Here is a 22399-nt window from a genome sequence, read left to right as displayed (position 1 = left end):
TTGACCCTTGACCCAATGGCACAGTATAAAATCTGCATATAACTTAAGTGGATCCTCCGCTTATGCAAATTCCTAGCTGTTGACTCATGGACAATGGATTTTAAAAACTCGTGTGAAAATGGACCTGTGCAGTTCAAACCTGTGTTAACTAGAATCTTGTTTAATACTGGGTATCTCATTGTAAAGAAGAGGGCTCAATTCTTCATATTATGTATAATGGCTGTGAACCTTATATTATCATAAACTCATAAAAACTCATAAATTAATGTTTGAAATAATACTCTAACACTTTAAAAGAATGTGGTAATTGAAAAAGGTGATTTTAAAAAACTATTTCTTCCCAAACCTGTAGGGAATTTTTATGAGTTTATTTGAGCCAAACTGACAGCATATGCTGGGTTGCAAGATCTGAAATGCTTCCAACTATTATTTTCTTGAAACCATAATGTAATTTGTAATAACTAGGGAACATTCAAGTTTTTTCCAGCCTTATGATTACTCTGAAATAGAGAAATTGCTCTTTAAGGTAATGATGCTACCTTGGGCAACATCTGTGGCTCAAGGCTGTCCTTTATTGTAACAGGCTCCAGTACAGCTGATTCAAGGGATGTTAATTGAATGTCTGCTGGATGCCTGGCACTGTGCTGAGGGAGATTGATAAATTCAGAGCATCTGTTATGTTGAAATTTCTGTTAAAAACTAAGTAATTATAGTGGTATCAATGGTGCGATTATTCTTGCTAACTGAAATGTAAATTCTTTTTTTAAAATATATTTTTTATTGATTTCAGAGAGAGTAAGGGAGAGGGAGAGATAGAAACATCAGTGATAAGAGAGAATCATTGATTGGCAGCCTCCTGCACGCCCCACACTGGGGATCAAGCCCCCAACCTGGGCATATGCCTAGCAGGGAATCGAACCGTGACCTTCTGGTTCATAAGTCGACCCTCAACCATTGAGCCACGCCAGCCGCGCCTGAAATGTAAAACATGTACTTACTCATTGCTGATGTTCAGCATCCTTAAGAATTTAATCTAATTAAGAAGGGAGCTATCAATAGTGCCAAAGTCAGTCAGAAACTGTATTGCCCAATAAAAGTTGTATGGTATTATGTATTAATCATTTATTAAGGGTAAAATTTTACAGTCATTAGCTTCCCCCCTTTTTTCATTAGGATGTCAAACTGAAAAGGCTATTAGTTATTTAGTTCATCCTGTGCTTCAATTCCCTTCTTAATTACTTGTTTAAAGCTTATTTCTTTCTGTGAACTTTATTTTGCTGCTGATTAGAGCACTTTGGACCCCCCCCCCCCTTTTCCTTGAGATATAATTAGGGACAATAAGTGTACTTTGGTAACTTGGTATAACCAAAAAGATATGTTTTAAGTAACACATATCACGGTAAGCCTGGGTAATAATGAATATTCAAAAAAATAATCACTGTTAAAAGTTTTACATCTTGCTTACATGTAAATGTGATCATTGTAATCCTAATTTAAATTGTGAATGATATTTGGGTTTCACCTTACATAGGTAGCATTTTTTAAAAACAAAATCACAAAGAACAAAATTGAAACTCATGTCTTCTAAAATAATAAACTGTAAATTCTGGATCGTTTTTAACCTTTTGAAATTGCTTAATAGAACTGGTCAGAATTAGGAAGGATCTGTGAGGGGTTCCTTTGGAAACCATGGGCAGATAGTCTGTTGTCTTCAGGTCCATAAAGGAATCTCAGGGGATGGTCTTTGAGTCAGGCCTGGCAATGGTCAATGTACATAAATAGAGCCTAGCTTTCAATGTTTTCTGAAGAATGCTTTAATACAAGCTTAGAATGTTCCTTAAGTTGTGTGTTTTCATAAAACAGCCTTTTATTTTTAATTTATTTTTATTGATTTCGGAGAGGAAGAGAGAAGGAGAGATAGAAACATCAATGATGAGAGAGAATCATTGATTGCCTGCCTCCTGCATGCCCCCCACTGGGGATCAAGCCCAAAACCCAGGCATCTGCCCTGACCAGGAATTGAACCGTAACCTCCTGATTCATAGGTTTACGCTCAACCACTGAGTCACTCCGGCCAGGCAAACAGCCTTGGATTTTACCACATCTTTAGTTTAAAACATTTATCATATAGGGTTACCAGAAGTTAAATGATCCTTTTTTTTTTTTTTTTTTTTTAAAAGGGAGAACTTCCAGGTAGATGCTAGGGAAGGATCATAAAAGCCCCTTGGAAAATTGCTATTAAAAAATGATTTGATCTTGGAATTAGGAGGAGAGATTTGTTTTATTGGCAAGAGCAATGGAAAGTTAACTCTGTATCCTAATACTGTAAAGGGAGTGGGATTTATCTAGCATAGTTCTTTGGGCTCTCCAAGAATGTATATCACTTATGTTTTATTTCATTCTTTCCTTGGAAGTAGTTCACTGATCTCAGATCATTGGTGGCATTGCTTATTTTACTTTTAGATAATTCCGTCCTGTGTAGTGATTCATCAAAAGAGCTTCTGCTGTTGGTTGCAATTTTGGCTTCTCTTAAGCTATTCATAGGCTTTTCAAGAGCTGTAGTCTTCTTCAGTGAGCTGTTAATTATTCTTGGTATATTTTTGTTGCAGAATTTACAATACAATATGCTTTTTATTAATGTGATTTTTTTTTTTTCCCCTTTTTGCAGTGATTACTTATTCAAGTTGCTTCTGATTGGAGACTCTGGAGTTGGAAAGTCCTGCCTCCTTCTTAGGTTTGCAGTAAGTTGAAATTGAAATGCCTTTAAAGAAATTAATGTTGTGTACATTTTCTAGGTAGACAAAAGATTAAGCTGTTTTATTCACAGTAAACTAAATCTTCCAGAATTTATATATTAAAGTCTCTGAGTATACACCCCTAGTGATACCTTTGAGTCTTAAATAAAAGAAATGCTGTTGTTCTTAAAAGAAATTCAGCAAAGTGTGGTTTATAAAATCAGAGTTGATAGTCTTGGTAGAGGTCAAACAATGTTTCATTCCAACTTGGGTCGTAAGGTAAGGGGAAAATAGTTGGCCTGTGTTGAAAGCAACTTGATGGAAAACAACTTTTCAAGTAAAAGTTTAGCAAAAAAAAAGCAGGGCCTGGCACATTTTGACAATGGTGCTCTATATGCTGAGATTTATCAACAGATAAGTGACTTTGAACCTAATGAATTCACAGCCTCCTTTATAGTATTTATCAACTGCCTTCGAATTTAGCATATTTTCTGTCTCATTATATCTTTGGTTCTCAGAGTGTGGACTAAAGGCCCTTGGGGATTATCAAGACCCTGTCAGTGGGTTGTCCATGAGATCAAAACTATTGTCTTAATAATACTAAGCTGTTAGTACAGATAGTCCTCGGGTTACGTCACCATCTCCCACTTATTTATAAAAAAGAAAAAGTTCCGTCATTTCGACGTATGTACATATGTGCTTTATGTTTTTTATTATTTATTTACCACAAGTAAAGGTCAGTAATTGTTATCTTTCTTTTAAATTTACTGTTTCACTTCATTACTGCTGTGCATGTGCTCCATGTGAGTGATGTAGATGCTTATGTAGGTGGGTTCTGACTTACGGCGAACTTCACACCGTAGGAATGGATCTCTGATGTTACCCGAGGACCTACTGTATTTACTAAGTAAATAATTACTTAGTACTAAAAAAAAAAAAAAAAAAAATTTGCCTTTTTCACTGTGTTGACATTTGCCCTGACGATGCAAAAGCAATGGTAGGGTAAAACTGCTGGTGCATTAACACAGCATATCAAGACAGAGCTAAGCCCCAGACTGTATTCATGCTTATTGTATTTACCTCTATTCACTACAGGGGGAAAAAACCATTTTCACTTAAGAGTGTCTTTGATAAAACAGTAAAAATGATTATTCTAAAAGTCTTGTTCCTTGAGTATTCTTTTTTAAATATGTTGTGAAGAAATGAGGAATATGCATAAAACACTTCGTCTAGTTGTTTCAAGGAAAAGAAAAGCAAATTTTTTTTTTAACTTGAAAGAACAACTGATAGACAAACTTTAGTTATGTAGAATTGGGTATTGGCAGACATTTTCTCAAATGAACTGAGATTGTCATTTAAAGGAAAATATTTGGCAGCATTTGCTGCCTTTAATAAAATTCAAACTTTAAAAAAAAATTGGAATTTTAGAAAACTTATAATTCACCACTAAGAGCTTGGCAGCATCTCAAAAAATAAATATGACTTTTTTTGATAAGATAAATGTTGATATTAATGTCATTAAAAATAATTACATTATAAAAAATGAAATCATGGAAGTACTAGAATAACACATAGGTGATTCTTTAATATGTGTGAAAGAGTATTCTGATAAAAAAATTAGAAAAGATTGTTAAATTTGATTGTATTAAAATTAATGTCAAACATATAAAAATGTTAGAAAACAAATGGTACTAGCAAGAGAAATATGAGGAAGGGATGATATTGTTAGTATATAAAGCACACTTACACATTAATAAGAAAATATGCTTGTCCTAATAGAAATATGGGCAAATACATGAGTAGGCAGTTCACAAAAGAAGAGATACAAATTAAATATGAACAAATGTTCAATTTTATTTGTAATTAAAAGCTTAAAATTAGATTTTACTTAATTTTTATTACATTGGCAAATACTAAAATTGATAATAGTTCCTAGTATTAAATCAGCAATTCTTGGTAGATGGGAGGAACTGGTGTATCTCTTTTTTTAATATGTATTTATTTTTATTGATTTTAGAGAGAGAAAATCATTGATCTGCTGCCTCTTGTACACCTCCCATTGGGGATTGAGCCCGAAACTCAGGCATTGCTCTGACCAGGAATCACACTAGGACCTCCTGGTTCATAGGTCAATCCTCAACCACTGAGCTGTGCCCGCTGGGCAGAAATGGTATCTTTTGATGAAAGTGGCTATATAGTCTGAGAATTTTGTGTTTCAAAGAAAATCCTCTTTGGAATGCCTATTGATCTAAGTTACAGGTTTTCAGTACTACCTATACAGTAAAATCACCCAGGAGCATTTCTAAAAATACTGATTTCAGGATCCCCAAAATAGATACCAGGCACAAACGATATTGTAAAGAAATGTATAGTAAGCTATGGGAGCACAGAGGAAAGGATCTCTTAACTATTGGCTGAGGAATTGAATGTTTGGACAGTTAGTATTGCCCGGGCTCAAAATTGAAGAGTGAGTAAAAATTGCCATGTGATCCAGGGGCTGGGGTATGCAGAAAGGGAAAACTGAGAATTTGAACAGAAGGAAGAGCATGTGCAGTGTCTCAGCCATGCAAATAAGAGTCATTTAGGGGTTTATATGAATTCTAGCAAAGCATTTATAAGTATTTCTAACAAAACACCTGACATGTAGAAGTGCTAAGTGAAAGTTTATTGTATTCATTTTGTTCTCTATCCACTTTCTACAGTGCCTGTTACTTATTAGATATGCAATTAAAAATAAATAATTTCAAAATGAATATCTAGTGATGAGCATTTTGTCAAATTGCAGTCAATGCTTTTAAATGTATTCTTTTACCCAGTGGTTCTGCATGTGCACAAGTGTGAATCTATGAGGAGGATAAGTCCCTTGGAACTCCCTCCCTCTGATCACATTTTATAATTTAAAAAGATATTCTTATTGATTTTTTTTTTTGAGAGAGAGAGAGACAGTCATTGATGTGAGAGCACATCATCCATCAGCTGCCTCCTTGCAAGCTCCATACCCAGGATTCAGCCTGCAACCTTTTGGTGTATAGGATGATGCTTAACCAATTGAGGACAGCAGCCAGGGCTACAGTTTTCTCTAGAGTTTTTTTTTTTTAATCCTATGTATGATCAGATTCTGCATTATCAAGAGTTGCTCACACTCTCATTTTCCCTTTTTTGTTGGAGTGTTGTAATGCAGATCTCAAGTGTTGTCTCCCTCTATGTCAGCGGTTCTCAACCTGTGGGTTTCGACCCCTTTGGCGGTCGAACGACCCTTTCACAGGGGTCGCCTAAGACCATCCTGCATATCAGATATTTACATTACGATTCATAACAGTAGCAACATTACAGTTATGAAGTAGCAACGAAAATAATTTTATGGTTGGGTCACAACATGAGGAACTGTATCTAAAGGACCAGAAGGTTGAGAACCACTGCTCTACGTACTTCCGTATGAATTTCCAAAAACTGGACATTTTCATATCAAATAACATTGCCATTGTTAACTTAGAAAATAAATTTCCCCGATTGTCTCAGAAGTATTGGTATTATGGTTGATTTGAATTAGTATTCATACTTGGTCCACACATGGTTCCATCCATACATGGTCCCATTTAGTTATTTTGCTGCTTAGTCTCTTAACCTAGTTTTCCCAACCTCCTCTTTTTTTCATTTTATTTTTCATTTTATTTTTTAATTGATTTCAGAGAGGAATTGAGAGTGGGGAGAAAGATAGAAACTTTAGTGATGAGAGAGAACCACCAATCGGCTGCCTCCTGCACGCCCCCAACTGGGGATCGAGACCACAACCCGGGCATGTGCCCCTGACCAGAATTGAACCCGGGACCTTTCAGTCCGCAGACCAACGCTCTATCCAGTGAGGGCCCAACCTCCTCTTTTTTATGTGTTTTTCTTGTCATTTACTTTTTTCAGAAACCAGGGAAGTTTTCCTATAGATCGTTCAGTATTTTAGATTTGTCACTTTGCTTCCTTGTGGTGTCTTTAAACTTGTTGAAATTCCTCATGTTTCTGTAATTGGAAGTAAACCCCCAGAGCTGTGTTATCCTTATGGTATCTACTAGCCCCATGCAGCTATTTAAATGGAAACCAATTACAATTGATAAAATTAAAAACTCAGTTCCTTTTACTCAGTTGCCACTTGGGGCTAGTGGCTACTGTATTAGCTAGCTCAGCTTATAGAAACTTTCCATCATCAAAGGAAGTTCTGTTTGATAATGTTACTTTTAATAGTTTTAGGTTTGATTAGATTTAGGACCATCTTTTTGTCAGAATACTTAAGTGGTACTTTGTGCTTGCTAAGATTGTTCAGTGGGTTTAGGTGTTGATAGCTTGATCTCTCCATGTATCTTTTCACAAGCATTAAGAGTTTTGTTTCCATTCTGAGTAAAATGTCAAAACAGATAACTTGAGAAAAATAGGTATAATTTTTAAAGTTTAACATTGGGTTAAACATTGTTCACGTAAAAGCTTATACACAAATGTTCATAGCATGTACACTAATAAAAGAGAAACATGGTAATTAGCGTACGACCGCTACCCTTTTCATTGGCTAATCAGTGAGTATATGCAAATTAACTGTCAGCCAAGATGGCGGCCGGCAGCCAGGCAGCTGGAAGCGAACATGAGGCTTGCTTGCTCCAGTGATGGCTGACTCCAACGTTCCCCGCCTGCGCTGCCGGCCTCTGAGGTGGCAGTTTGAAACTTTGTAACAAATATAGAAGCTAAACAAAACCGCAGGGATCTCAGAGCTGGAGTTATACATTGTTTCGATTATAGAATGCAAACAGACCAGCAGCAGAAACCTCAGAGCTAGAGCCAGAGCTAAAGCTGGCCCAGAATAAAAAAAAAAAAAAGAAAGAAAAGAAGGAGCGGTTGGGAGCTTCAGTCAATCGCCAGCCTTAAGGCAGCCCTCAGCCCCTCACCCAGACTGGCCAGGCACCCCAGTGGGGACCCCCACCTTGAATGGTGTGTGACCAGCTGCAAACAGCCATCATCCCCTCATCCAGGCTGGCCAGGCACCCCAGTGGGGACCCCCACCCTGATCCAGGACACCCTTCAGGGCAAACCAGCCTGCCCCCAGGCCTCTATCCTATATAGTAAAAGGGTAATATGCCTCCCAGCACCAGGATCAGCAGAGCAGTGAGGCCTCCTGGCACCGGATCAGCACCCAAACCCCCTGATCGGCCCTGCTCTGTGTGTGACAGGGGGCGGTGCCCCAACCCCACCCCACCCCCCCACAGGCCCTGCTCTGTGTGTGACAGGGTAGAGCCATAACCTCCCCATCGGCCCTGCCCTGAGTGTGACAGTGGTGGCGCCCCAATCCCCTGATCGGCCCTGCTCTGTGGGTGATAGAGGGCGGCGCCCCAACCCCCTGATCCGCCCTGCTCTGTGTGTGACAGGGGGCGGTGCCCTAACTTCCCTATTGGCCCTACTCTGTGAGTGACAAGGGGGAGCTCCCCAACCCCCTGATGGGCCCTGCTCTGTGCATGACAGGGGGGAGCTCCCCAACCCCCTGATCGGCCCTGCTCTGTGCGTGACAGGGGGTGGCGCCGCAACCTCCCCATCGACCCTGCCTTGAGTGTGACGGGGCGGTGCCCCAACCCCCCAATCAGCCCCACCCTGAGCGTGACTGAGGATGGCATCGCAACCTCCCAATCCACCCTGCTCTGTGCATGACAGGGGGCGGCGCCCCAACTCCTTAATCGGCCCTGCTCTGAGCCCGACCAGGGGCTGCACTTAGGGATTGGGCCTGCCCTCTGCCACCCGGGAGCAGGCCTAAGCCAGCAGGTCGTTATCTCCCGAGGGGTCCCAGACTGTGAGAGGGCACAGGCCGGGCTGGGGGACCCCCCCCCCTTCCCCCCGAGTGCACAAATTTTTGTGCACCGGGCCTCTAGTTATTTATAATAGCCAAAAGTAGAAACAACCAGATGTCCATCAGCTGATGAGTGGATAAACAAAATGTGGCATATCCATACAATAGACACTGAGTGGCCAGATTATTATGACCACCCCATCAGTACTTCATTGACACTTCCAAAAATACTGAGTATTGAAAACTTCCTAGGAAAATACTCTCAATGCTTTATTATTATTATTATTATTATTATTTGCATAACTAATTCACTTCATTGTACTGATGGGGTGGTCATAATAATCAGGCCGGCCATAATAATCTGGCCACTCAGTGTATATTATTCAACCATAAAAAAGGAATGAAGTATGCCCAGCCAGGTGTGGCTCAGTGATTGAGGGTAGACCCAGGAACCAAGAGGTCACCAGTTCAATTCCCGATCAGGGCATATGCCCGGGTTGCGGGTTCGATCCCCAGTAGGGGGCGTGCAGGAGGCAGCCAATCAATGATTCTCTCTCATCATTGATGTTTCTATCTCTCTCTCCCTCTCCCTTCCTCCCTGAAATCAATACAAATATATTTTTTAAAAAAAGGAATGAAGAAGAACTAATACATGCTATAACATGGATGAACCTGGAAAACTTTATGCTAAGTTAAGCCAACATGAAAGGCCACATACTGTATGATTCCATTCTTATGAAATGTTCAGAATAGGCAAATCCATAAAAACATAAAATAGATTAGTGGTTTCCAGGGTCTAGGGAAAGAGAAGGAAATGGAGAGTGACTGCTACTAGGTACAGAGTTTCATCACAGGATGATGAAAAGGTTCTGGAGTTAAATAATGGTGTAGGTTGCATAACCCTGTGAATATACTAAACAAAACCATTGAACTGTACACTTTATTTTATTTTTTAAAAAATATATTTTATTGATTTTTTTAATTGATTTTTTTACAGAGAGGAAGGGAGAGGGATAGAGAGTTAGAAACATCGATCAGCTGCCTCCTGCACACTCCCTACTGGGGATGTGCCCGCAACCAAGGTACATGCCCTTGACTGGACTCGACCCTGGGACCCTTGAGTCCGCAGGCTGACGCTCTATCCACTGAGCCAAACCGGTTAGGGCTGAACTGTACACTTTAAAAGGATAAATTTTATATTATGAGAATTTGAAAAAGTCATAACTAGGAAATAAAATTGATTTCTAAAAAATCCAGAAGAGGAGAGTGACATGGTCATTAATTTGTGGTGAATAAATGGGATTTATGGGTAGGGAGGAGCTAGAGTTTCACTGATTAGCAATTAGGAAAATTATTCATCATTGAAAATATAAAACCTTTTCCTATGTAACATATGTAAACAATTTGCCAAGAAATGTGTGAAAAATTAAAGAATAGTTATTGAACAAACTCTTAAGAAAAAACTGTTAAATAGTGCTTTTAATCAAAACATGAAGTAATTACTGGAGCAGGATGGAGTGGTTGTTCTCAACATGTTATACCTTTTAACCTTATCAACTTTGTATATAAAAGTTAGCACTGTTTTCTTATATACTCTAGTATTGAACATTAATTTTAATCATGAACTGTTTTTCTCTTCAGGATGATACGTATACAGAAAGTTACATCAGCACTATTGGTGTGGATTTCAAAATAAGAACTATAGAGTTAGATGGGAAAACAATCAAGCTTCAAATAGTAAGTAATTTTTGAACTAGAAGTTTTTTAAAAAAATTATTTTGATAAATTTAGAATGTATTATTTATTTTTTAATATTTAACAAAATTAAATTTGAAGTATTTTAAGCATCATGCATCCATGATAGAGTGGTAGAATAAGAATTGTTCAGATTAAAAATGACTTGTCTAAGATTATCTTCCTCATTGAATTTCCTATTCATAAAGCAGAGAAATACATGTTTTAAGTCAAACTTGTTCTTTTTCTTGTGCTTTTGTCAGTGGGGTCTAAGTTGAAAACTTTACCTTGTCTTATAGCAAAAGTATGTTGAGCATTTTCTCTATGTCTTTTACTGTGTTGAGTACTATGGAACATGAAAAAAAACCTAGGGAGAGGTTCCTCAGTGGCTTAATTGAGTATAGTTGACCCTTGAACAATGTGAGTGTTAACTGTGCAGACCCACTTATACACCGATTTTTTCCCAGTTGACTCATGCAGTTCATTTGACCTAGGCAGTTCAAACCCAGATTGTTCAAGGGTCATCTGGTGGTTGGGAATCCACATGTGTGGAGGACAGACTTAAGTTATTGGCGAATTTTTGCACTGATGGTTGGCATCTCTAACTTCTGTGTTATTCAAGGGTCACCTGTATTTTTTTTTATTTCTGTTGTATTTATTACGTAGTATTTACCAAACTCTTAGAAACAGAATTTTATCTGAAAGGAACTTAGCTTTTCTAATTTTTTGCATAACTCAGAAATTGATGCTGATTTAATTATTTGCCTAGAGTTCGTAGCAGAACCAAGTGGCCCATAGTTCTGCCTTCAATATTTTGTGTCCTTGTTCCATCCTAGTCCCCTTATCTATCCTTACAACCCCAACCCCAAATTAAAAGTAGGCAATTGTAGTAGTTCACTTATTATCACTTCAGTATGGGTCTGGGACGCTCAATGTGGCCATATCTGTGGTCTTTAAAAATAATCTCTGGATATCTTTTAGAGCTGGCTATTAGTATTAAGTAACATAGAAAACTAGTGACTGTTCTTTTTTATGGAATTGGTAATACACTGAACTGGGAATTCTGGATTTGGAGTCAGAAAACTTGGATTTGATCTCTTCATTTTGGTATTTACTAGTTATAGAGTTATGGGTTTAACTTTAGCCTTTTTCCTGAGACTGTTTCTTATATCCAAAATGAATGTGAAAATACTTGATTTATGAACAGATAAGGTAATTGTGAGAACCAAATCTGGTAGCTTTGTTTATGTGTATACAATAATGTATGTGAAAGCCCTTGGTAAACTTTTGGGCAGTACAGTAGTCCCCCCTTATTCTAAGAGCCCCAGGGGATGGTCTGAAACCACAGATAGTATAGAACCCTATATATACTGTTTTTTCCCTATGCTATATACACACCTATGATAAAATTTATAAATAAGGCACAGTATGATATTAACTATAATAATAAATCTATAATAATAAAAGCATAATATGCTAATTAGACTGGACGTCCTTCCGGACATCCTTCCAGATGTCATTCCGATGACCTTCCGGACAAAGTCGGGGTGCGAGGGAAGCTTGGGTCCCAGGTGTGCTGGCGGCCAGAGGGAAGCCCAGGTCCCAGGTGCCAGAGGGAAGCCAGTGCCGGCAGCCGGGGAAAGGAAGGCCTACTCTGGCACGAATTTTGTGCATCGGGCCTTTAGTATCCTATATAATAAAAGGCTAATATGCAAATAGACTGAACAGCGGAACAACCGGTCGCTATGATGTGCACTGACCACCAGGGGCTCATGCGGAACATGGCGGGTGTTGGCCACGGCACGGTGGTGGAGCAGGTTAGTGGAGGTGCCAGACCAAGGCGGAGCGCTGATCGCTGTCATCAGGGTGAGCCTCTGGTGGTTACTGAAAATTCTTTGTTCCCACGTACCGCAGTCCTGCCAGGCACTCACACCTGCTGCTGGTGCCGGCCCTGCTTGCACCCACAGCCGGCGCCAGAGCCACTGCTCACATCCACTGCTGGTGCCCGGCGCCGGTCCCGATCACTCAGCACCATCAGTGCGTGCGAGCGGCGGCTGCCAGCCCTGATCTCCCCTGAGGGCTTCTCCATCTCCCCCTGCTCCTGAAGGGTGATAGGAGCAGCAGCCACCACTCACACCCGCTGATGGTGCCGGCCCTGTTTGCACCTGCTGCTGGCACTGGCCACAATTGCTCTGCGCCACTGTCAGCGGGTGTGAGCAGGGCCAGCGCCACCGTCAGCACATGGGAGCGGTGGCAGCAGAAGCGGGGCTGCCAGCAGACAGGGGACCGGGGGACGCGGTGGGAGGGGCTGGGCAGGGGCATGGAGGATGGGCCAAGACCCGCCCCTGTACCTACCGCAGCCTCTCGGCCCCCCACAGTTCCTTTCAAGGTGCATGAATTCGTGCACTGGGCCCCTAGTACTATAGTAAGAGATATGTGAATGTGGTCTCTCAAGATGATACAGTGCCTACATGATGAAGTGAGTTAGATATGCTGAATGCAGGGGATGATTCAGGTCAGGGGTAGGACTGAGTGTAATGATGCAAGATTTCTGGCACAGCTCAGAACAGCATGCAATTTAAAACTTAGGAATTATTTCTGGAATTTCCATTTAAAGTTTTTTTAACCACGGTTCTCTGCTGGTATCTGAAACCGTGGATAAAGGAGGGACTATTGTGTACAAATGTTACTGAAGATATGACATTTTTCCAGAGAGGTAATATTTTTTTAGTTCCTCCCTTATATGACTCTGATGAGGGGAAAAAAGGTACATTAAAAAAGAACTGTTGGTTTTGCTATAAGTTAACACACTTGGCATTCCAAATTAGGACTTGGAAGTATATAATTTTCTGAGAGTGTGTGAGATACTTTAAACCAGCCTTCCATATTGATCCCCCCCCCAATTATATGTAGAACTTTATACTTGGCACCACCTAAAGTAAGAGGCATGTTTCAGAAAGCTGCACCCAAGCTTCTTAACTACTGATGTGAAATGGTTATATGTGTGATTATTTGTCTCCATAAGGTTTGAATATATATTTGTGAAACATTCATATAGTGCTACTTTCTTGTGGCTGGAGTGGTTCATAACAGGTCATTCTTTGAGTCTTTCTTTGTCTTTGGTAGTAATTTCCTTTCCCTATTTGAACATTTTTGGGAAGCTCGCCAGTTTTTCAAATAAGCTAGTTCCATTGTAAATAACCTCTAATTGTTAACTCTTTATGTTGAGCTGAAGCCAGTTTCTGTTCACTTCTAGCTCTTATTCCCCTGCCTTTTGGAGCTTCCTGAATGAGATTAATTTCTTTTCTGTTGGCACCTGCCTTTGTTTATTTTATTTTATTTTATTTTATTATTTTATTTTATTTCCCTTTATTTTTATTTTGTAATCTTTATTTTTTTAAAAAATTATTTTTTAATTACATTTGACATATAATGTATTATATTAGTTTCAGGTGTACAACCCAGTGATTACACATAATTTACTAAGTGATTATCCAGATAAATCTTGTACCCATCTTATACCATAGTTACTAGAATATTATTGATTATATCCTTTTTGCTGTACTTTACATCCCCATGACTATTCTTAACTATCAATTTGTACTTCCTAATAATCCCTTCCCCTTTTTGACCCATCCCCCAACCCCCCTCCCGTCTGGCAAACATCAAAATGTTTTGTCTATGAGTCTGTTTCTGCTCTGATTATTTTGTTTTTTAGATGTTGACAGATATGTATTTATTGCCATTTTATTGTTCATATTTTTAATCTCTTTTTTCTTCTCTTTTTTAAAGAAGATCCTTTAACATTTCATGCAATTCTGGTTTGGTGGTGATGAACTTTAGCTTTTTCTTGTCTGGGATGCCCTTTATTCTTTGATTCTCAATGGTAGCTTTACTGGGTAGAGTAATATTGGTTGTAGGTCCTTCCTTTTCATCACTTTGAATATTTCTTGCCAATCTCTTCTGGCTTGGAAAGTTTCTGTTGAGAAACCAGCGGATATTCTTATGGGAGCTCCCTTGTAGTTATCTGCTTTTTTCTTGCTGCTTTTTTATTGAATTCAGAGGAAGGAAGAGGGAGAGAGATACAGAGACATCAATGATGTGAGATAATTAATTGGCTGCCTCCTGCATCCCCTACTGGTGATCAAGCCCACGACCTGGGCATGTGCCCTGAACGGGCATCAAACATGACCTCCTGGTTCATAGGTCGTACTCAACCACTGAGCCACACCAGTTGGACTTTTCTTCCTTTTAAGATTCTCTTTGTCTTTAACCTTTTGTATTTTAATTATGTGTCTTGGTATGAGCCTCTTTGGGTTCATCTTGTTTGGGACTTTCTGTACTTCCTGGATTTGTATGTCTATTTCCTTCACCAGGTTAGGGAAATTTTCTGTCATCATGTTTTCAAATAGGTTTTCAATTTCTTGCTCTCTCTCTTCTCCTTCTAGCACCCCCATGATGCAAATGTTGGTATGCTTGAAGTTGTTCAGAGGCTCCTTACACTATCTTTTTTCTTTTTATTCTTCGGATTGGGTGTTTTCTTGAGAGTTTTTTGTTGTTGTTGTTTGTTTGTTTTTTGCTTTTATTCCAAATCACTGATTTGATTCTTGGCTACATCTATTTTACTATTGATTCCCTGTAAATTATTCATTTCAATTAATATATTCTTTTTTATGGTTTCCATGTCTTTTTATGTTCTCACTAAGTTCATCTATTTTTTCTCTAAGTTCACTGAGCATTCTTATAACCAGTGTTTTGAATTCTGCATCTAATAGATTGCTTGTCTCTATTTTGTTTAGTTGTTTTTCTGCATTTTTGTTTTGTTCTTTCATTTGGAACATGTTTCTTCTTATTTTGGCAGAGTTCCCCACCCCCCCGTGTTTGTTGCTATGTATTAGGTAGAGCTGCTAGTCTCCCAGGCTTGATAGAGTGGCTTAATGTAGTAGGTGTGCTGTAGAGTCCAGTGGCACTCCAAGTGCATCCCTTGTGTGGGCTATGTACACCCTCTTGTAGTTGAGCCTTGATTGCTATTGGCATGTCAGTGGGAGGGATTTACTCATGGGCTTATTGGCTACAAGGACAGGCTGTGAATACATGGTGGAGGGTCAGCTGTGCAGGAGTCCACCTTATGGAGTAGGATTTACTTCCAATGCTGCTGAGTCTGCCTCTTGAGTGTGTCACTTGTGGAGGTGGTTGGGTAGTGCTTCATTGTGACCTACAGCTGTTCATGGGTGCCTCCTGGGAGGTGCAGGCCTATGTCAGTTGCCACTTATGTTCTGTCCAGTGCCTCCTGGCATGAGCTACAAAATGACCTGCAGATGACTGCTGCTTGTGCTGGTCTTAGAAATTGCTCAGGAGAGACCCAGCTGCTGCCACTGGTATTGGGCCTGGGGCCACTTAGCAAGAGGTATGAAGCATGTTGAGGCCAGATGCTGCTTGTTTAAAAGGTTTTAGGAAAGCCTGAAGCATGAACCAAGACAGGTCATTCCTATGGGAAAGTCACTGGAAACAGCTTGAGTGGGCCTGCAAGTTGGGTGGGGCAGAGTCTCAGGGAATCATGGGGCCTGGGGATGGAGAAGACAGTGACAGCCAGGTTGATGGAGACTCAGATATGGCACTTGTCTGACATCTCTGCAGGGAGAGCTAAACAAAGGAAAAATAGCCTCTGCCAGCACTTCTGTCTGGGAGAAAGCTGCCCCTCTAGCTCTCACCCTGATGCCAGACAATTCAGTTCCTCCTTGTATATCCCTGGAGCCTTTCAAGCTCTGCCCCAGTGCTGGAGCTCAGAGCAAGTGAGTCAGAGTAAGTCCATGCTTGGGCCCTTTATTAGGAACTGCCTAGGCATGGCTGGTGTGGTTCAGTGGTTGAGCATTGATCTATGAACCAGGAGGTCACGGTTCGATTCCTGGTCAGGACACATGCCTGAGTTATGGGCTCAATCCTCAGTAGAGGTTGTGCAGGACCCAGCAGATTAATGATTTTCTCTCATCGATGTTTCTATCTATCTCCCTCTCTGAAATAAATAAAAATATATTAAAAAAAGAAAAAAGGAGTTGCCTGGGATTCTAGCAGTCCTCCGTTTCACTCAGCCACAATCCCTTCCAGTTTTTATAGTCAGAAGTTATGGCAATTTCTCTTCCTGGCACTGGAACCCTGGGTTGGGGGGCCTGGTGTGGGGCCGGTATCCCTTTCTCCTCAGGTGTGTTGGACCTACCCAACCCTTTCTGTGTCTCCATCCCTCCTATCAGTGTTGATGTGGCTTCTTTATATCCTTAGTTGTAGGACTTCTATATTTCAGATGGTTTTGAATGGTGGTTGTTCTGTAGTTTAGTTGTAATTTTGAGGTGGTTGTGGGAGGGTGTCGGCACTGCCCAGCTTGCCTTTTGTGTTGATCTTATCACAATCTCTACATCTGAAGTCAGTGTTTCCTTTCTGGAATCATGTTTTCAGAATCTTTTACAATTTGAGTTACTTTTGCATTTTATAAGTGCCTTTTATTAAGATGGACTCCTGAAATAAAGTACGATACATAATCTAGCCAGTGTGGACTATATGAGGTAAATCCTCCCTTAATTTGGACTCTGAATTTATTTATTTTTTCCCCTCTTGGATGACAGGGACTCATGGCCTTTTCTCATCACTAATCCATTCAAGGATGCGGGGGGGGGGGGGGGGGGGGGGGTGGTGGGCGGAGCACCTGAATTTAACAACATTTGCTATCTCAGTTAAATTACCTACTAGTTTGGATTTTATCGCTTTGAGTTTGTAACTCTTTAGAAAGTCTTATACTTCATGACTATAGCTTTTAAATCTGAATGCTAGATTTTACTTTTATTTGCTTTTTAAAATATATTTGTGTCGATTTCAGAAAGGAAGGGAAAGGGAGAGATAAAAACATCAATGATGAGAGAATCATTGGTTGGCTGCCTCCTGCATGCCCCACGCTGGGGATCAAGCCTGAAACCAGGTATATTCCCTGACTGGAATCAAACTGTGACCTCCTGACGCTCAGTCACTGAGCCATTTTGGCTGGGCAGATTTTACTTTAAACCCATTAATTTCATCTTGCAAGGCTTGAATTATCCTTCCAAGTTTTCTGGGTCTTTCAAAATCATTATGTTGATCTATATTTTAATTATCCTTTCAGCTTTTCCTTTTTAAGTGTGCCCTCTGGGTCTTTCTCAGAATTAGTGATTACAAAACATTCAGTAGGGCAGGGCTGGTACGGGATCCAGACCCACAGCATGAAGGCATCCTTCTGTGATTGTTCATTGATGACTCATTTATGGACATGCTTACGTTACGCCAGGCAATCCCAAGAGGTTCTAGGTTACAGAGAGAAATGATTAACGTAGCCCCGTGGTCAGCAAACTGGCTCGCGAGCCACACGCAGCTTTTTGGCCCCTTCAGTGTGGCTCTTCCACAAAATACCACGTGCGGGCGCGCACCTACAGTGCGATTGAAACTTCGTGGCCCATGCGCAGAAATCGGTTTTTGGCCTGGGCAAGTCTATTTTGAAGAAGTACTGTTGCTATTTGGCTCTGTTGACTAATGAGTTTGCCGACCACTGACATAGCCTCATAGACAGAAGGAGAGATCCCATTTCAGTGGGACAAACATGGGAAAGTCAGTAAACCTGTGATTAGGAGGGGTAATGAGGATTATATACAAAGGGTGATCAATTACAGAGGAAGGTACTATTAGGATGTAGTCAGGAGTTTTCATAGTGGCAAGGAGACATCAGAAAGTTTACTCTTTGGATGCCTTGCTTAATCAGTTACAATTCTTTGTTAACATTTATGCATAAACAATTTCTTCCTTGTGCTATCTTTGTGCAAGCGGTTGGTGGGTGGATAAAGGAAGGAAGAACTTTCTTCTGTATATAATCCTTATTACCCCTCACAGAGTAATTAGTTTTCTCGTTTGTCTCTCCCACTTAAATGAGATATCCTGTGAGCGCTGTTTCATTCATCTCTGTAACCTTGAATCTAAGTGCCTGGTGTAGTGTAAACATTTTCATAATATTTTACTGAGCAGATCTAAAGTCTTTTGGGCTCTCAGGCCAGTACTTTGAACAAAAAAAAAGAATGAAGCTGTTGTGACTTGTTTTCATTTGTTTTAGATAAATGATGTTAACTTTATTTGATTCATTAACTTTTCCCCTGGAGCAGTGGTCGGCAAACTGCGGCTCACGAGCCACATGCGACTCTTTGGCCCCTTCAGTGTGGCTTTTCCACAAAATACCGACTTCTGCGCATGGGCCACGAAGTTTCAATCACACTGTAGGTGCGCGCCCGCACGTGGTATTTTGTGGAAGAGCCACACTGAAGGGGCCAAAGAGCCACATGTGGCTCGCGAGCCGCGGTTTGCCGACCACGGCCCTGGAGTATGTTAAATTACAGACATTATATTTTACTCCAAGCATAGGTTGGTATGCATCTCTATTTTCCTATGTAAACATTTATCACATCTAGCAAAACTGACACTAAGGCCTCAATATTATCTAATATCCTGTCTGTATTAAAATTTCCCCCCAATTTGAATTTAACAGCTCTTTGTCCGCTGGAAAAGAAAGTGATTTCACTCAGTGCTCCTGAAGCAGTTTTTTTTTTTTTTTTAAATTTTGCCTTTTAAAACAAAGAGGATCAATGCCAAGTTCACAGATATACTCCAGAACTTTATAATCTCCTCCCTATAAAGGCTATTGCAACTTGATCTTCACTTGTCTTAAACTTCAAGTCCATTTATTTTTACAGTAACTATAAGTTTCCTTTCAGTTTTTTTTAAACCCAGAATTTTAATATAGTAATTTAAATGAGTATTTGTTTTTGGTGTTTAAGTCTAAATGGTGAAGTGTGGCAAATTGCTTTTAAAATGAATTTTATGAAAGTATTTTGAATCATCATCTTTACAGTGTTTTCCCTAGGATTAAGATAATACTTTCCAGAGATGGTTAAAGTGCTATTTTGACTGGTAGTTATCTTAATTAGATCCTTTCCGTGCATTCCATGATGCTAAAACATGCTAGCAAATGATATTGTCTTATGTGTGAGTGTTAAAGGGGTGTAAGGGCAGTAGCCTTCCTAATCAAGTCAACCTGTTTATGCAGTCATTCTGAATGTTTTGCACAATTCTAAGAATGGTAGTGAGTATGAAAAGTATGACGTAGTTCCTAATCTCAAAGAGCTGGTGTAATATTGGTAGCAGAACATAAGCTAAATTGTAGGCACTAGCTTCTTTTCTGGACCTTCAGGTAGTTGGCAGTTATGCAATTTAGTAGTGTGAGCACTGAGGGCTAATGTTTCCATATCAAATCCTGGTCGTTTCTGTACACATGTAAACAAACTAAACTGTTCCCCCTCCTCCTGCCCCTTTCCCCAACTCTAACTTAATGGAATTGTTTGGATTTCTTGATTATTTTATAATAGTGGGACACAGCAGGCCAAGAAAGATTTCGAACAATCACCTCCAGTTATTACAGAGGAGCCCATGGCATCATAGTTGTGTATGATGTGACAGATCAGGTAAGTTCCAGGAGGAAATTGTGTTACAGCGACCAAGTAGGAAGTTACTATTTGATAAATAGCCACCCATTTTATTTATATGGACAAAAACTTTGTCCACTTCCAAATAAGTGAATCACATAAACACTATTTGGGCATCTAATGAATTGATTAGCTAAAATGTCATATTATTTTCCTTAAGTAAATAAAAAATTTAGTATTTGGTTTTACATTTGCTTTCATGGACCTTGGTTATATTTATTATCAACTAAAAAACTGATCGTTTTGACAAGAGTTTATAGTGAGCTGTAGTTATTTGGCTTATACCATGTTCTTGGTATTAAATATTAACGAATTTGCCTAGTAGTTAGACTTGTCAGAATTGCCAAAAAACAAGATTATGAGTCTGTCTGTGGAGGATATTCTTGATAGGTTGAACTAGAGGAAAAAGAATATCTGAAGATTAGCTTTTGAGAGAAGGGGTGGTGGGGGTATAGGGATAGCGTGAAGAATGTACTAGTAGTCCAAGGACCATAAGAATTGTTGATCAGAAAATTAGAAAATTTCAAGTTTTTTTTCTATCAAAGAATAAAAGATAAGTGTTTAGAACTTATTTTTCTTGTAGCAAATGTTAAGTGTCACTTCAACTATGATATAGCTAATTAAGAGATAACTGGAATCATAATACTTTAGATTCAATGCCTTGAGAAGTATTGGGTGAGTGATACAACAGGAGAAAAATGACGCTAATTTCAAATCTCATGTCATTACCATGAAATACTTAAAAATTTCTTCTCATTAATATGATTGTGGTAAAAAAACACCCCAAGCATCTTTGGACCCATTTATTTAATACCTTTTGTCTCTAGTAGTAACAATCTATTCATAAACTAAAATAATCAAATTTCAATTCAAATTTATCAAATTTGCTTGAGCTATAGTTTGATGCTGAGCTGTATTTCTCTGTCAAATAAGGTATTTTTATCCTCAAGCCTTCAAATTCTAATTTATTTAGGTAAGGATAGTCACTGTAATATTATCAGTTTACTTCTAAGCCAGCACTATAGTAATTATCTTATAGCTAGAGTTGCTTCATTAACTCTTCTTAGGTTAAGAAAACACTTCTTTTATCACTTGCTTCATTAGAACAGTTGTTATATTATAGAACAGAGCTATATTATCATCCTTAAAAATGTCTGTCTTCTTAGGAGTCCTTCAATAATGTTAAACAGTGGCTGCAGGAAATAGATCGTTATGCCAGTGAAAACGTCAACAAGTTGTTGGTAGGGAACAAATGTGATCTGACCACAAAGAAAGTAGTAGACTACACAACAGCAAAGGTATGTTTAAAGTTGATTTTCAAATTGAATTTGAAGGCATTGAATTTGAATTATGTAGTGGGGAGTCATGCAATGATCACAACCACCTTTTGCTTTTAAAATGTGCACTACCCTCCCCCATAGAAGTCTATTTTGTACTGTTTCACTAGCTAACATCCATTCCCCATATTTACCTTTATCTTTGTTACATTTATTTTACCCTTTGTGTCCATAAATTACATCTTTGGTAGTTAGTAATGAGATATTTTAGCCATGTACATGAAAGCAAACTGCATTAAAAAAAAATCTTTATGAGATAGAGGTAAATATGTTCTCACACTCCTCTCCCTGTCAGAGTTCTAATAATTGAAACTATCTGTTCTTTCTCCCTTTGTTGTCCTTTTCATAGCTACCATTTGCCTATAATATGCTTCAATAAATTATTATAGCAGTTTGCAATAAACTTAAGTATTTTTCATGGACTTTATCTTTTTCCTTTTGAGATGAGGATGCTAGCATAGGAAAGAATTGGTGTATGTACTGGGCCCTCTTCCCTTTTTCTTTTCTGCTCCTCATGCTGTTTACTTTGTTGTCCTTCCAAGGAGCTCTTTGAATCTTAAAATTCTGCATTTCCTACTTCTAGTCAATTCTGTTATCTTTTCCCCCCACTGCATATTCTCCATCTTGAATTGGCAATTCTAGATTCTGAAAATGTAGTTGAGATACAAGCATTATTTCTGTGCTTCCCCCTTGTTTGATTGCCCAGGATTATTTTCCATAATTGAGACCTAATATGCTTCAGAAAGTTTAGATAAACACTGGCCAGGATTACTGGGAATAAAAAATATATATGTTAAGGTATGGAAAGGCATCCACATAGAGCACTTGAACCTCCTTTGTACTTGTTTGGAGAAAAAAATATAAAAGAGTGTATTAAATCTGAGGTTATTACAGTCTGGTTGTTTGAAATTCCATTTTTCTCTCCTGTCTTTTTCCCACTTTCCAATGTACTCAAGAAGATTAAAAAATTGTAATGGATCAATTTAAAATATTTTTATTTCCTTAAAGCCTTTTTGCCTATTGTAATGTGCAGGACACTTCTCCTTTTATGGGAGAGACAGGTAGTTACCTGAATCTAGGTTGAAAAAGTTATGTAAAAAGAAATTATAATAAAAGGGATAATCTGCTTTTCAAATTCTTGTTTTCTCTTAATCTAGGTAAGACATATCCAAAATAAATATGTAAAGAAGAAAATAAAATTGTCTTCATGGAAAAAAAAAATGTGCACTAGAA

The 22399-nt window shown here is 39.1% G+C and overlaps 1 protein-coding gene across 1 annotated transcript in view; it reads left to right on the top strand.

Annotated features, from left to right (window-relative positions):
- The window catches only part of RAB1A (RAB1A, member RAS oncogene family), a 40522-nt gene that overhangs the window by 16159 nt on the left and 1964 nt on the right, over positions 1 to 22399 (top strand). Inside the window, exons 2-5 of the mRNA XM_070429355.1 lie at positions 2669 to 2741; positions 10192 to 10287; positions 19713 to 19808; positions 20996 to 21127. Coding sequence (XP_070285456.1) covers positions 2669 to 2741; positions 10192 to 10287; positions 19713 to 19808; positions 20996 to 21127 — 397 coding nt within the window. The remainder of the gene's footprint in view (positions 1 to 2668; positions 2742 to 10191; positions 10288 to 19712; positions 19809 to 20995; positions 21128 to 22399) is intronic.

The sequence above is a fragment of the Myotis yumanensis genome, unplaced genomic scaffold (assembly GCF_028538775.1).
Source record: "Myotis yumanensis isolate MYYU_CA2020_CCGP unplaced genomic scaffold, mMyoYum1.0.hap1 SCAF_11, whole genome shotgun sequence".
Taxonomy (NCBI): Eukaryota; Metazoa; Chordata; class Mammalia; order Chiroptera; family Vespertilionidae; genus Myotis; species Myotis yumanensis.
Note: the sequence above shows the minus strand (reverse complement) of the source record. Positions and strands in the feature narration are given on the sequence as shown.